The sequence below is a fragment of the Cynara cardunculus genome, assembly GCF_001531365.2.
Source record: "Cynara cardunculus var. scolymus isolate 2C chromosome LG 1, CcrdV1, whole genome shotgun sequence".
In the NCBI taxonomy this organism is placed as follows: domain Eukaryota; kingdom Viridiplantae; phylum Streptophyta; class Magnoliopsida; order Asterales; family Asteraceae; genus Cynara; species Cynara cardunculus.
The window spans coordinates 48165654-48181793 of NC_037528.1; the positions used below are offsets into that span (position 1 = coordinate 48165654).

General features: G+C 34.6%; 2 protein-coding genes across 4 annotated transcripts; one reads left to right on the forward strand and one right to left on the reverse strand.

The window, feature by feature from the left end:
• Positions 1-1304: 1304 nt before the first annotated feature.
• LOC112502919 (tRNA pseudouridine synthase A-like) lies at positions 1305-5717 on the reverse strand. 3 transcript variants are annotated; one of them, XM_025106945.1, is made up of 4 exons: positions 4461-5717; positions 3082-3375; positions 2131-2529; positions 1305-2022 (listed from the first exon to the last, which is right to left on the reverse strand). In XM_025106945.1, exons 1-4 carry the CDS (start codon positions 5699-5701, stop codon positions 1416-1418), a joined length of 2541 nt encoding a protein of 846 aa, XP_024962713.1. In that variant the 5' UTR covers positions 5702-5717; the 3' UTR covers positions 1305-1415. The 3 variants fall into 3 exon arrangements, with proteins under 3 accessions (XP_024962713.1, XP_024962709.1, XP_024962720.1); XM_025106941.1 differs by having other exon boundaries at positions 1305-2529; XM_025106952.1 differs by lacking the exons at positions 1305-2022; positions 2131-2529 and having other exon boundaries at positions 3302-3375; positions 4457-5717.
• A 5758-nt stretch (positions 5718-11475) lies between these two features.
• LOC112517074 (triosephosphate isomerase, cytosolic) lies at positions 11476-15715 on the forward strand. The gene is made up of 9 exons (XM_025124393.1): positions 11476-11593; positions 12425-12500; positions 12900-13023; positions 13432-13516; positions 13624-13756; positions 13980-14074; positions 14238-14316; positions 14569-14651; positions 15466-15715. The coding sequence occupies exons 1-9, from the start codon at positions 11555-11557 to the stop codon at positions 15511-15513; spliced, it is 762 nt and encodes a 253-aa protein (XP_024980161.1). The 5' UTR covers positions 11476-11554; the 3' UTR covers positions 15514-15715.
• Positions 15716-16140: the final 425 nt, after the last annotated feature.

The window sequence follows — 16140 nt, forward strand, 5'->3', positions numbered from 1 at the left end:
TATATATTGAGAGGGATTTTACTTTTATATAAATATAAAGATATAATAATATAATATAATTAATTTTGCACTATAATTTCTACCATTTGGTTTGTTTGGTTTCCAACCATGGTTATAGATTTCAAAGAGGGTCATCAAAAGAAAGACAACCCTATGAGACAAACCTCATTTGACAAAAAGACATTCAATCCTGAATCCACTTTTCTTATACACTTCATCTTATTCAAATCTTTCAACTCTTCACCAATGTGGGATATCTCAAAATCAACCACAATTCACCAACATTTCAATACTTAATCCTCATGATGCCACCTCAATACTCTTGGTTCTTCCTTTAATATATATATATATATATATATATATATATATATAGATAGATTTTATGTGTGTGTGTGTATATATATATGTATATTAATAGAGAAACGATCAAATACAAACCATTCAAATTTATACAAACTTTATAAACTAATTAAAACCAATAACATAAATCCATTTGTTTTTTTTTTTTTAATTTATAAAGGTATTATAATAATTTGAATTTATAATAGTTATGTTTGGTAATTTTTTTAATATTAATAGATAAATTTGGTAACAACATAATATTTATATAAATATGGATGATATATTGATTAACACAATATTAGCAAAGATCTAATTGAGGATTCCATTAAATTATTTGAAAAAAATCTCCACATTTTAAAAAATGTAGAATAGTTTTGTTTAAAAATATCGTCACTAATTTCCAATAAAACAGATTCAAACTGTTCAATGAAACATGGTAATTTTCAATGAAACAGATTCAAACTGTTCAATGAAACAGACCCAAACTGTTCAATGAAACATGGTAATTTCCAATGAAACAGACTCAAACTATGCTTCAATGAAATATGGTTATATATGATTGTATCAAGTTCATATGTATAACAACTGTAATAAAACAAGTATACGTTTATATGTATGTATAACAGTTTGTAATGAAACAGATTCATATGTATAACAACTGTAATGAAATAGGTTCATAAAACATGTTTTCCCCATTTTGCCCTTCCGTCTCTCCAATATGAATTCTTTTTTTTTTTTTTACTTTTCTTAATTAGAGTGTCAAATCCCTAAAATGGTACACCTTGCTTTGATACCATGTGATGATATGTGGAAACCCCAGATTGATCTACAAAAAGCTCAGGTTCCCAACGGATATTGAATAAAAATCGGTCCACGTCTAACCGAACGTAGGCCGCTAACACGATCCACTGGTCTGCACATTTACCATTTCATATGTTTGGCGACGGATACGATGTATTAGATTAAGAGGTTTTGAATCAAATTCAGGTCGGTCCAGGTTAATTTAATTTTACAGATGTTAAAGCATAAACCGGTTAACATATGCTATAATAACGTTATTGTTGCCCCTATGCCTAGAAGCTTGTACTTCCATACGATGGCGTAAAGATAAATTCACGCAGCAGGGAGAACATTTCACGTTGCGTGAGGTTTCGAGCAAGTGAAGTGCAGTAGTAGCGTTTGTTGCCTCGTCCTATGATGTAAACCGCAGCCGGGACAGCGGCATTAGCTCCTTTGGCAGCGACTGCTGACCGTATCCCGAAAACGTTCACCGGAAAACGACCACCGACCGGTTGGGTTCGAGCCATAGCTCCGTCCAGATCATCAGGAGCATTCTCAGGACCAGTAGCATTGACAGCATCAACAACAGCGGGGTCGGTGCAGCATTCGATCCTCAAACTGCAATCTTCGAAAGCACAAATGGTGGGATCGTCATGGAGAGTGAACCAAGCGTTCACAATATCCTTGTGCTTGTAATGAGAATGATGAAATGGGGCAATGAAGCCCCATAGACCATCGTGGTGGGTCGGGACAATGGTCGAGAAAAACGACCCACCACGATCCACTGCTTTCACGTCGATTGTGGCAAGCGGCACACCGATGGCTTCGAGATTGTCAATGAGGCGTTCGAATTGACCGTAGATGAAGTTAAAAGGTGCAGCACGACCATAGGTTCGACTCCTGTTTGCAGACGTGGAATAGACGATAACCATCGGCTCCGGACCATCCATAACACGAAGGGGTCCGATGCTACCAAGAACAGAAGCGATAAAAGCTGGAAATCTGTACCTGTTGCTACCCGGTGATCGGGGGTTCATCCGAGTGTTGCAAACGGTAGGATTGTAAAGCTCGAGGATGTGACGGAGACGGTTGTAAGTGACCGAAATCGCTGTGTCAACCATCATGTTAACATCGGCCATGATGGTATCGGTTATCGAGGTCTCGGAGCCACAATTGTAGCGGTTACAGAGTTCTGGGATGAACGGGAGAACTAGGTTAAGACGATCCTTCATGGCCGTTGCGAGATGCTCTAAGTCGATCTCAACAACAGTCGTGAGCCCATAAGAATGTATAGGCTGAACGCTTATGCGGCCTGATGCCACTAAATCAAGAAAAGGATCAGCTTTTTTGCTAGGTTTGGCTTTTTGGTTGTGCGAGTCCAGGTGATCTAACAGATCTCGGTTGCACCTGTTCAGAAGAAGGCGATTCACTTAATCCTAATCGACAAATTCAGATCAAGATCCAACTTTCAGAACAGAATCTACAAGTCATCTGCTCGGGATTTAAGGATTATTTCGTTTTTGGGATCGAAAAGTCGAATTGTTTACAAGTTTCACTACATATACAAGTCATGAAGACGGTATAAACCAAACCAAATAAACCCAATAAAGCCGTGTAGAGATATGGTCTAGGGAGCGTACATGTATGCTGACCTTTCCTCTTTCCCAAAAGGCAGAGAGTTTTCGTGAATACCCCCGCTTCGGAAAACAAAATAAAAAAGTCACGAAAACAGTATATATCCCTCCCCAACCATAGCCATTAGATGCACAAGAGTCGGATGTTTAAAAAAACCAATATAAGAAGATTTAGCTCAAATTACCAAATCCTATAGCCCGAAAGCTGCATCAATTCTATAGTGTTTTACATGAGACCCGAATGCATAAACTAGATGAAGGTAAAGAATCCATGCATTAAAGATTAAGCGAAAGTTGTAACATAAAGAATAGCGAGTCAACTCACCCGATTGACTCTTCAACTTGAGGTTCCGGCACCTCATTCTCTTCTGGGCCTAAGTCTGGATAATTTCGGTGGTTGAGAGAATGGAGCCAAACAGCAACAGCTCCTTCTTTATGCTCTGTTGCTGCAATGTGAGAATAAATATGCTTCAATTTGAATTCCTCAGCCTCCTCTGCATAAGCTTTCATCGAAACTTCTTCATGAGTGTCTTTCCATTTCTGGTTATATGATGTGAAAAAGCATTCGTCCAAATATAAACCGACTTCAGGAGCTGTAGGCACACTGATTCTAACATCCCTGTCATCATCATAGATAACAATAAGGTTAGAAAACAATTTAGGGGACTATTTCTATTGATCCTTTAACATTTTTGTTTTCTGGGCACAGCATGAGAAGGAATGAACATATGATCAAGGGTTCCATTTCTCGAGATGAAGTGAGACCCACGAGACAATGACACAGAATGAAGAATGATAGTCTATAAATGAATGGAACCTCTTTCTTTGAACATGCTAACCTGCATTTCTAGTTTCTATCTTTTTATTTTCTCTCTTTCTTCCCTCTTATACTTTTGTCAAACTTTAGGAACCAAATTCATAGCATTCCTAGTCCAGTCTACGCACCAAAAGCACCTTTAAGACGGTCTAGCATTGCTTCTGAATCTTGAAAGCAAAACAGATAACACATGAATTTTTCAGACATAACTAAAACGCACACAGCATTTTTGGTCCAAAAACTCGTTTTAGACACTAAATGCAGTGTCGAACTTGCCCGGTATCCCTTTTCCATTGAACAATCCTACTTACTGAATTTAAAGACTAGAAAACTAGCAAAAAGCTGAAGAGTTCTGGAATCAGTTCTCGGGATCCCAACATTCACCATATCAATTGAATTTGGCACACGATAAGGTTGCAGTTGTAAAGTTTCTAACATGAAAAATACAATGCAGAACCAGCCCTTAACCCTTTTCTTTTTAAACAATCATACTTTTTGAACTTAAAAACAAGTACCAAGTACAATTTACCCGAATCCTAACTTTCACCATATCATATAAACTTGACACATGAAAAGGTTGCACCTGTTAACTTTTTAACATGAAAAATATGATGCAAAACTAGCCCTAAACCCTTTTCTTTTTAGCAACAAAGTTTGAATTTTGGAAGTCATATGAACTCCAGAAGTGAAAAAAGGTTGCAGTTATAAAGTTTCTGATTAAGTACTACTAATTACTACCAGTTTTATTTTAAAGATTAGCTGAATTCTTATTGATTTTAAATCTTTCAATTGAAGACGTCTAGTTTTGTGAAGTTAACATGTAAATCTAACAATTCTGAACAAAAGTTGTGTATCTGCATATAAAGGTAATCAATGAAAGAACCTACTGTTGTAGAGCGGTTTCCATCAGCGATTCCGGAGCACAATTCCTCATGATCGCAACAGCAACACCAATCATCTTCCTTATCTGGTGAAGCATAAAGCTTTGTCCAACAACCTCACATTTGACGAATTCAATCCCGTCAACTGTGACAGTAGTGTTAGCGTGAAACGAGATAATGTAGCGATTAGCAGATGGGTCAGCCGCCTTTGTTCTTGTGGTGAAATTATGAAAATTGTGAGTTCCTTCATAATGTTTAAGAATCTTATTAAACCTCTCCTTCTCTTTGTCACCATAACGGAACACATTCTCTTTTACAATGTCATCACCTACTCCATTGCCAACACCATTTATATTACAACCCTCGTTTGAAGTTGATGAAGTCCCCAATGATTTGCACTCAACAATCACAGGTTTAGAGTTCACATTGTGCAAAGATGTTGGATTTTCCTGCTTACCATCAGAATCTGATAATGCACTTAAACCGTTTGACGAAATGCCTGACTGAATTTCAACTTCAGAACCTGTTATAGTTCCGGTTTCTGGTTTACCCATTGTATTGAGAACTTTCCGGCCTCTCTCAGAGCACTCTAAACACTTAACAAGCTCATTCTCAGACCCCAAACTAGCCAACACACTTTCTCTATCACGATGAGATGCAGGGTCAAGAGCAAAAACCGGTAACAAATAAACATACCTCCGGCGATCGCAGAACTTTTTTGCACTAAACGACGCCGTCACACGCTTATACCCGAAAATTCGAAACTGAGAAGGCAAGTTGTTGTTTAGGCGTTCCACGAAGCCAGGCGGGTCTACATAGAACTTCCCAGAAACCACCTGCCCGACAGCGCTAACTCCCTTATCGGTTCGGGCAGATCGAGCAAAATCGAAACGCTTTGGGTAACCGCGGTCAGTTTCAGGTACGGCGCCTGAGAAGTAAAGAGCTTCTTCGAGGTCTCCTTCGATGGTTTTCGCTCCAGGGTTCTTTTGCATGCCTTGGTAGCCTACTCCACAGTAGGCGAAGAGTATGGCTACTTTTCTTCGCTTGTATCTAGGCTTTTTCTCCGTGCTGACGCTGTTGGTAGTGCGGTCTTCGTCATCGGAAGTGGTGGTGGTGGTGGTGGTGGTGGTGGTGGTCGACATTTTGAGCTTTTTTGAATCGGGTTCGTCTCGCGGCGGCGGCGGCGGCGGCAGTGGTGGCGGCGGTGGCGGAGACGATGAGGGTGATAGAGAGTTTTGATCTTCCATTGCTATCGGTTGCAGTGAATGTGAGAGTCGATCAGTTCATTAGTGTGGATTTTCGAGGGTTTTGAGGATGAAGGTTCGCAAATTGTAACCGTAATAAACCCTAACGGTTGCACCATCGTACAATGAAATTTGCACACTATACCACCCACCAAGCACAACCAAAAGAATTATCGGTAATCTCGAACCAAACCAACCCGACTACTAATACGATGTTCGAGATCGGCTCGAAAAAATAATCCTAAGCTCAAATTCAACTCAATCTCGAATAACTTTTTCAAATTAGGGCTTGAGATTATATTATTTATGAACATATTAGCATGTTTGTCTGTATGCTCGAATGGTTCAGCTTGACTCGACTGGAAAAATTAATCGAGTTTTCGAACGAGACAAGTCGAAGATTGATGTTATGAAGCTCGATTCGTTAAGTTAAACGAGTTTTATTTTCTGTTCCAGATTAACTCGAATAGCTCGTTAAAAACTCGAATTGTTTACACCCATATACCCGACCTTGTTTGTGATTTTTATCTCGACAGGTATAGGGTTAAAAGTTCGAATTGTTTCCTCTCATGAGCTTTTCTTGTCGCCCTGCATTCCAACTCTTACAGTTTAGTTAGTCTGATAGCTATTAGGGGTGTTCAAAAACCCGATCAACCCAACCCAACGCGAAATAATCCAACCTGAAGCAACCCGATGTCTAACCAAATTGTAAAAGGTATTGAGTCGATATTGAGTTACTATTTTTTGAACTCAACCCAACTCGATGAACTCGATATCCTTTTATTTTTTGGATTTAATATGATTGTTGAATTTCTATTAATACATACATTAGACAATTACACAATCATGTATGCTTTTCATATACACATATTTTCAATCTATTCATATCTCTATATAACTCATTCAGTAACTATGAACACATATATGTAAATTCAGAAACTTAAGTGAATGTGATATACGTAAGAAATATGAATAAGTTGTATCAAAAGGTTGATGATGAAAAAGTAATTATGAGTAGAGAAATAACATATTCAAGGTTAGAAATATATTTTAATATACCAAAGTATCAACCCGACTAACCCAACCAACCCGTACGGGTTGGGTTGGGTTGCACTTTGGTTTGGGTTGGGTTGGGTTAAGATTTTTCCAAATGCCAAGCATTGGGTTGGGTTGTTCAAATGTCCTCAACCCGAACAACTCAACCCATGAACACCCCTAATAGCTATCATGTATAACTTGTCGGTTTTCTTTTAGAGAGACTTTCTTATCACCCAACACTGGGATGGTGATTTGCCCCGACCCGGTGGGGAACCTGGTTCACCCGACTCGAACGGAGACGGGGATTCCCCACTAAAACGGGTCCCAAGACCGGGGATCCCCAGTAGACTCAAATCGGGGCCGGGGATTCCTGTTAGAATTAAACTAAAGGATACTATTTATGGGGATTGATAGGGTTTTATCGGGTTTGACCGGGGATTGCTAGTGACGGGGGACGGGATGATAATCCCCAAACCCGCCAGGGACCGGGGCCGGAGATCACAAAACCCGCCCCATTCCCGCACTGTTGCCATACCTACCCAACACCTTATAGTAGTTATCCACTTTTGTCACCATGCTTTTAAGCCATGTGTGACATATTCCTCGATCTATCCCTCTTTTTGAAACATGGATCATAAGGGTTGTTTACCAACAATTATTGGAAATCTTGACGAAGAGGTCTATCGGAGTAAAAGTTGACAGAAATATAAAATAAGAAAAAGTCTAAAAAACTCAATGAATTTTATTGTTTGAAATGATTAAGTCTTTGGACAATTTTTTGTAACAAATAAGTCTTTGGACATTACAAAACCTATTAAATAACTCATTGTACTTTCTAAAACCTGTTATATACATTCTTATGACCTATACAACTGGTTAATGTGGTAAAATAATAGAAAAAGTCTGAAAAAACCAAACAGACTTTCATATTATTGAATGTTTAAGTCCATAAACATATTTTTGAACTAAAATAATCTATAAAATGAAACAAATATACCAAAAAAGTATATTTTTTTAATTAAAAATAAAATATATTTTATCATTGATTTTTCAAAATTAAAAATAAATTAAAAAAGAATTTAAAAAAAATTACTGAGTAAATTTATCTTAATTAAAAATATAATATATTCCGTATGTGATTTTTCAACTTTTAAAAATTCAAAAAAAGATTTAAAAATGATTACTGATGAAATTTACTTTACTTAAATATAAAATATATTTCGTTGATGATTTTTCAAATTAAAAAAAATAGAAGATAATTTGATTAGATTACTCACGGATTAACGATAAAATTTAATTAAATACATAATTAATTAAAATTCATCATCAATCCGTTGGTGAAATGATACCACCGACAAGATTTAAGCACGATCTTTCACACTTATTAACATGTCACTGTGTTAGAACGTCTAACGGTAGTCAAGTTAGTCATCCATGCATATATACCAATGAACACTAGCGACTAAATTTAATTAATTATATATTTAGTTAAATTTCATCATTAATTCATCAATAATTTAATCAAATTATTTTTTATTTTTTTAATATGAAAAATCACCAACGAAATATATTTTATTTTTAATTAAAATAAATTTCATCAGTAATTCCTTTTATTTTCTATATTTTTTTTAATTTGAGAAAATCATATACATAATATATTTTATTTTTAATTAAAATAAATTTAATTAGGAATCATTCTTAAATCCCTTTTTATTTTTTTAAGTTTGGAAAATTACTGACATAATATTTTCTATTTTTAATTAAAATAAATTTCATCAATAATCTTTTTTAAACGTAAGTATTTTTTGGTATATTTTTTTCGTTTTATAGATGTAAGTACTTTTTTCAGTCTTTTTCCATCATTTTACTACATTAACTAGTTTTATATGTCATAAATGATGTATATAACAGGTTTTAGAAAGTCCAATAAGTTATTTAACATGATTTGAAATATCCAATAACTTATTTGTTCCGAAAAAAGTTAGTTTTATAGGTCATAAAAAGTGTACTTATCTTATCTATGAGCATGACAAAACCAAGAATCTTACCCGATAAAAAACATACCAAGAACCGCGAATCTTACCATGTAAGTGGGGGAGAAGGCTCCTACCAAGTAAACACCTACCATGTAAAAGATGTTTTTCAACAATCTATTTTGATGACCGAAACATGTTACAGATAAGATAAATGAAAATGGTACCTCTTGATCGTAAACACTTATCTAGTAAGCATTTGATACTAAACGGCTTCGAAAAGAGTAAACAAACAAAGCACCGATACAATAATCGCTTCATTTTAAGATGAAAATCATGCCTTCCCACTTGATTCATGCTTTGCAACAAACCTCATTTCTAGAAGAAAAACTATAGAAATCTCTATACCAACTCATGATCCACCCCTTTTACTATTCTTCATACATATTAAAGTTATGGTGGCACCGTTGACTCTCGTGAATGGTGACCAGCTCTGCCTTTTTAATACGTTGATCTTACATTTCGAAAGTCACCCGCTAATGCTCCAACCTCTTGTTGACCTTTACGTTCGAACCTGCTATCAGCACAATGTAGTTAGCGAATAACATATACCATCAGACACTATCTTCGATTCTTCAGCAGATCTCATCCACAATCACACAAAATGGAATACACTTTACGTTAATCCTTGCCTCATTGATGTAGCCCTGTCTTCGGTAATTCATTTCTTAAATTTAGAATTCTTAAACAAAAAATTAGTTTTAAATTTAAAATTTTGATATAATATAACAAAAACTCATATGATACAAACAACTCAACCTAAGGGTGTGTTTAGTGTCAAGACATACAGAACATAACATGACATGATTGGATAGAACAACTGTTCAACGTTTGGTAAGATAGAACATGATAGAATAGAACAAGTAAAATGACCAATTTACTCCTGATGAGTTGTTTATTTTAATTAATTTATTAAATTATAATAGAATAACTATTTTTATAACAAAATATATCATTTGAAGTTTTCGTCAAAACAATTAAAATGATACCAAATAAAAAGTTTATGTAGTTTTCTATTTTTATTTTTATCTCTTTTCTACATTATTTTTTATTATTAATATATAACAAATTACATAAATTAATAAAAATATAGAAACCGTATAAAAATAATATTTTAAGGACAGTAAAATGAAAATTTAAGAAACATAAAATAAAATTTAAAGAATGAATAAAATGTAAAAAAAGAGACATATTTGATGTTTTAGAAGAAAATTAAATTTTATTATAAGGTTATCTTAATAAAATATAAGTTTGTTCCACCTTGTTCCATGAGGTAGGGGTGGAATAGGCATGTTTCACTATGTTTCTGTCTGTTTCACATAAAATTCATTTCAAACATGGGACAGGGATCCCTGTCCTGTTCTATCATGTCCTTGTCCAGTGTACTAAACGCTCCGTAAGCAATGAACCTTTCCATACCAATGACACACAACCCTTATTATTATTTTTGATTGAAAATTTTCTTAGACTTTAACCAGTAATTATCAAAATTATACCTTTTTATATCTTGACCCTCGTATATTTTACAGTACGATTTATTTTTATTATTTATATTCTTTTTATTTGATTTAGTGTAAACAACACTAACTGAAATATAAAGTGACATCTTTATCTATTTTAAATTGTTTACAAAAGTGAGGTTGTCTCGATTACCGTTTTCCTTTGAAATTATCTATACTATATTATAAAACATTTGATAAAAACTCTTAAAAACTATTTTTTATGTATAAAGTATTGTTTATTGATGCATATTACTTAAAATTTAAGATTACAAATAAATTGTGTGCAAGTACAACTTATTAAAGCTCTATGTTTGAATTCGTGTAACAAACTGCAGATAAACGTAATCAAATACATGATAAATATCTCATTTTTAAATGTAAATTTGAAATATAATTAGGATAATCATTGAGTTCCAACAGAATACTTAATTATTATCTTTATAAAAAATATTATTAAATTAAAAAATAAATTACTTTGTTATTAAACATAAATTAAATTATAATAAAAAGCTGAATTAAAAAAGTTACACAAAAAAACGAGAACTTTTAAATAGTTAATTCGATACTTATAAATAACGATATATTTTTATTTTATTCAAAATAAAAAGATTGTCAGTTTCTCAAAATCACATAAAACCGTATTATTCGACATAGACAGAATAAAATGAAACATTAAAATCGAGATGTATCTTACTGTATTACACGAGTGCCCTTCTAGTATGAAATAATTATCAAACTTCCATTTAATAACTTTAAATTTATATTTCAAAATAAAAACATTGTCGCTTTCTCAAAACCACATAATATGTATTATATCGACATAGACTATATAAAATGAAACATTAAAATCGAAATGTATGTCGCTACTTTACATGAGTACTCTCCTTATATGAAATAATTATCAAACTTTCATTCAATATAAATTAAAAAAAATCAAAAAAATTTATGGTTACAGTTTAAGCCCAAATCCACCAAACAAACCCAATCCACAATCCACTACCCGGTTTTATGTTACCAAGACAGAAAACCGGTGAGCTAATGAAAAACCGGCTACGCCTTTCATTTACCGAACTACCCCTCATCTCTGACTCAGAAAACAAAGCATATTCTATTATTCTTCCATCTTTAACAAGGGCATTTTAGTCTTTTCATGCAGTCTGTGATCCACAGATTTGATATAAATAAGCCACTCTTATCTGTGTTCGGTCTTGGACTTTACCTAACCCCATCGGAGATTTCAATTTCTCTTTCTTTTTCTCCAAGTCTGTGTTTTCTGATCGGAAATGGGCCGGAAGTTTTTCGTCGGCGGTAACTGGAAATGCGTAAGTCTCTGATATCAGTTCTTGTAGTAAATCAAGTACATGAACAATCTGAAGATTTGATCATGTATTTTTGTTTATCTTTTTTGATTTGAGCAGATTTGTGTTTGATGATTCTTGTTTAACTGTGTAGTATAGCATTTAGTAATCGGAAGTTTTATTGTTGTAAGTCAAGCATATGAACAATCTGAAGATTTGATTGTGTTTTTTTTTTGCTGATCGGGTTTGATTGAAGCAAGATTCGTTATTGATGAACTCTTTTGACTGTGTAGTATACGATTTAGTAAACGTAAGTTTTTATTTTTGCTGTATCGACGAATCTGTTTTTAGAGTTAAACAAGTGTACTACTGGTAGTCGCATCGACGATCGATCGAGTGGATCTTTGATACGCACATTTTGAATTCGAAATTGGATTGTGAAAATGATATCTGGAAGGATCGATTAGAGGAAAATCACAGGATACGCTGAAATTAGTATTGATTTCTTATCTACTGTGTATTCTTTAAATTTGCAAAATTATTAGCTAAACAGATGAAGTTATCAAATGATGTCATCGGCGATGCAGTGGGTTTGTAAATGGAACTAACTTTGATTTTGACTATGAATTTAAAAGTGAGCAATTTGATTCGTCAAAGGTGTTGATCTAATTTCTGTAACATAAAGAAAATATTTTGTGAAAGTACCGTACCAGTTAGTTTGACCCTTGAATTTAATGGCGGTATAAATCATGGTGTTTCTCTTTTTTCCGGTTTAGCTTATACTTTGTTAAGGTAGGATGTGTGATGTGATTGATATTGGAACCTAATTTTTGCTGATTTGATTATTCATGGTAGAATGGAACCTCCGAGGATGTGAAAAAGATCGTGGCAACGCTTAATGCTGGTCAACTGCCATCCACTGACGTTGTTGGTAAGTAGCTATGCAGTTGTAGGTAACCATTGTCATAGAAGTCGTTTAGTGTCATGTATTCATGGCCATCCTTGATCTACATATGCTTCAATGTGATGGTAGTAAGTTGTGTAGGCTAAGAGAATCTGGTCAATTTTTTGTGGAATAACATGTTATTAGAAAGGTCCTGTTGTGATCATGTTAATTATGAGTCAATGATATCTGCTTCATGTTCTTACTTCAAAGTGTCAAGACAGGGATCATGGATCGATAATTAGTGACATCATTTATCAAGTTTTCTCTATTTTTAAGTATACAACTTATGTGGCTACTGACCTACTGTTATAGGTTCCTCTATGATTTCTTGTTAGGTATAACATTTTTGATTTCTCAACTCTCAACAATCTGTTATTCTTGCAGAGGTAGTGGTGAGCCCTCCATTTGTGTTTCTTACCTCTGTTAAGAGTGAATTGAGGCCTGAAATCCAAGTTGCGGCCCAAAATTGTTGGGTCAAGAAAGGTGGTGCATTCACCGGTGAAGTTAGGTATGATCCAGCGTATCATTTACATTTACCATCCATCTTTGACTGAAAGTATAACAAATTCTTTTATAAACTAGTTATGATGGCAACTGGATTCCAACTCAATTTCATTTAACAAAATGAAATACTGCTATAGTCTTTGAAACTATTTTGTAAATGCATACATTCATTTCTTTGTCTGATTATGGATCATGCACGTGGGCTATTCTTTGTTATCTTTCTCATTAAATTTATATTCCGACTTACTTTTCCTGGTTATGGTTCCTTCCATTTTTAAATTACAATTGCATGATCATGATTGTCTTCTTATATATTTCACTTGTGGGTTGTATTTACATTGGTGTAAACATTTCCCTTCCTTTAATTGTCATTTTGAGTTTCACTTTATTGAAGTTGGTTTTGTGTGTGTAGTGCTGAGATGCTCGCCAATTTGTGCATCCCTTGGGTCATCCTAGGTCATTCTGAAAGGAGAGCCTTATTAAATGAAACAAATGAGGTACACATTTCCTTGAAAATATTTAAATCCTTCTATGCAGATCAACTCACAAATTTTAATCAGCCTATGCATCTCGACTCAGCTTTTGTTGTTTCCTATTCATTTAGTTTGTTGGAGACAAAGTTGCATATGCACTTTCTCAAGGTCTAAAGGTGATTGCTTGTGTTGGGGAGACTCTTGAGCAACGAGAAGCTGGAACCACCATGGAAGTTGTTGCTGCACAAACCAAGGCAATTGCTGGTATTGATTTCAAAACTAAAATTTCTGCTAACTTTCGTCGTTTTTTACTTGTGTGTGCTGAGCTTGATATGATTAGTAACTTCCCCCACCTTTAGGTTTACAGTTCTTGTTTATAAACATACCCCAACTAGTACTTTGTAGTTTTTACTTCTGCTTAACAAGCAAGGCTATCTTTAATATGATACCTATAATGTTTATAATATTAGTAATTATTTTGTTGCAGATAAGATCTCAAGTTGGGATAATGTTGTTTTGGCTTATGAGCCAGTTTGGGCTATTGGAACTGGAAAGGTTGCATCTCCAGCTCAGGCTCAAGAAGTAAGCAAACCCTAAACTAGTTTGTTTGCCCTGATTTAATGACATGCTTCCTTTTTCCTAAACTTGTTCTTCGTGTAGCATAACATAATCATCTTACATCAATCCGTGTGTCTTCTTATGAATAATTTGTTATAAATTACGTTTCTGAACTTTCACGTAACAGGTACACGCAGGACTGAGGAAATGGTTTCAGGAAAACATCAGCGCAGATGTTGCTGCTACAACCAGGATTATATATGGAGGTATATTTATACTTATCTCATATGGTGATACTGTGTTCTTTTTGACATTCATATGAGGCTACTTTTCACTACTATCTTCATCTTAACAATACCATAACCTATTTAAGCCATAAATGGCAAACTTCAGTTATGCCGGTTGGCCATTTCGATGAACGTCTGTTTACCTGAAACTTGGAAGAGACCAAAAACAGTTTTGTATCAGAAAATGAAAGTGTTATTCGAGAATCTTATTTCTGTTGTTGCATAATGCAGGATCCGTGAGTGGTTCGAATTGCAAGGAATTGGCAGGGCAAACAGATGTTGATGGTTTCTTAGTTGGTGGAGCATCCCTCAAGGTAACTGGGCTTCTCATTCTTCTTACTCATCACCCCCCCATAGACTCTCAACAATTTGATTCTACACGCATGCTAGTCAATATCTAGAAAATTGCTAAATTTGGAAAGTATAAATGATGGATTGCTTTTCAAATTAAAGTAAATATCAGGGATCCTTTGGTGTTCTTTTTTTTTTTTTTTTCCCTTTTTGCTTGCACAACTGTTATATCCTTTGTGGTAGAGGACAATTTTGCCTATCCCGGACCTTGTTTTCAAGTGGGATATACTGGGTTGGTTTGATTTGTCATGGATTGAAATTAGGGGCCGTTTACCTAAACATTTACCCGGTAAGCACTTATCGGTAAAATTCAACATTATCGCTTACTGGGTAAGATTTTATTCACTAAAACGTATCGTATGCAACAATTTATCCCGGATAAGTGCTAACTATGGTAAGAGTCATCGTCCTCACTTACCAGGTAAGACACTCGATTCTTGCCTTCGCTCTTATCGAATAAGATTCTTAGTCCTTGCCATATTCATCCGGTAAAGTAAAGTGACTTGGTAAGCGCTTACCCGGATAAGCGTTTTTGTAAACGGCACCATAGTATCAACAAATGATCCTCCATCCCTTCATGAAGATTGGGAAAGTTTCCGTGTTATAGTTACATATTTGTTCATTAGCATTATCATCATTAGGAACAAGTGATTGATGTCATTTATTTTGTATTTCTCTAGGGTGTTTTGGTAATTTTATCGAATTAAACATAACATGTTTCAAAAGAAAGGAAGTGGTTAATGTTTTTTCGTGTTCGTTATTTTGTTGTTGTTGTAGCCGGAATTCATTGACATCATCAAGGCTGCTGAAGTGAAGAAGGCTTAAGTTTTTGTATGTTTTAGCGAGGTCGTCCGCTAGCGTTTTTTTAAAATTGTATTTCATGTATTAAATAAGCATGACAAATCTTGGTGATCTAAATGCTACAAGGTGATACCCTTGTTTTTTTTTGGTCAATAACTAAGCACTTGTATTTTTGTGAAAAGCATGATGAACACCCACAAGTGGGTATGATTGAGTTGTTCTTTGGCAATTGCTGAATGGTCGGGTGTAAAATGATTAAGAGACTCTTATGATATAGTGCAAAATGAAATATAATTGTTTGGTAATTGTGTATAATAAAATTAGGGCTCTTAATGGTTAAGGGATATCCATAATACAAAATCATTCAGAGGGTTTTAGAACCATTAAGAGGCAGACTTTTTTTTTTGTCAAACAAGATTCATCTCTTAACGATTCAGATGTTCTTTCTTAATGGAACGATTCAGATGTTGTCTCTGATTCTTATATGCATTTTTGTGGATGAGATGGAAGAAGCTAGAAGTAGTAAAGGATCATATGATGGTTTCTTGAGAATTCATTTTTGTGGATGAGATGGAAGAAGCTAGAAGTACTCAAAGGATCATATGATGGTTTCTTGAGAATTTTATTTGCTCCTTCTAGAAGCTCTTTGTA

Excerpts from the sequence above, each read along its gene's own strand:
- LOC112502919 (XM_025106941.1), bottom strand. The coding sequence starts at position 5,701 with ATGGAAGATCAAAACTCTCTATCACCCTCATCGTCTCCGCCACCGCCG. Across the intron at positions 3,376-4,460 it reads ATGGAAACCGCTCTACAACA|GGATGTTAGAATCAGTGTGC; the intron begins GTAGGTTCTTTC and ends TGATGATGACAG. Across the intron at positions 2,530-3,081 it reads CAAGTTGAAGAGTCAATCGG|GTGCAACCGAGATCTGTTAG; the intron begins GTGAGTTGACTC and ends TCTTCTGAACAG.
- LOC112517074 (XM_025124393.1), top strand. The coding sequence starts at position 11,555 with ATGGGCCGGAAGTTTTTCGTCGGCGGTAACTGGAAATGC. Across the intron at positions 13,024-13,431 it reads GCATTCACCGGTGAAGTTAG|TGCTGAGATGCTCGCCAATT; the intron begins GTATGATCCAGC and ends TTGTGTGTGTAG. Across the intron at positions 14,317-14,568 it reads AACCAGGATTATATATGGAG|GATCCGTGAGTGGTTCGAAT; the intron begins GTATATTTATAC and ends TGCATAATGCAG.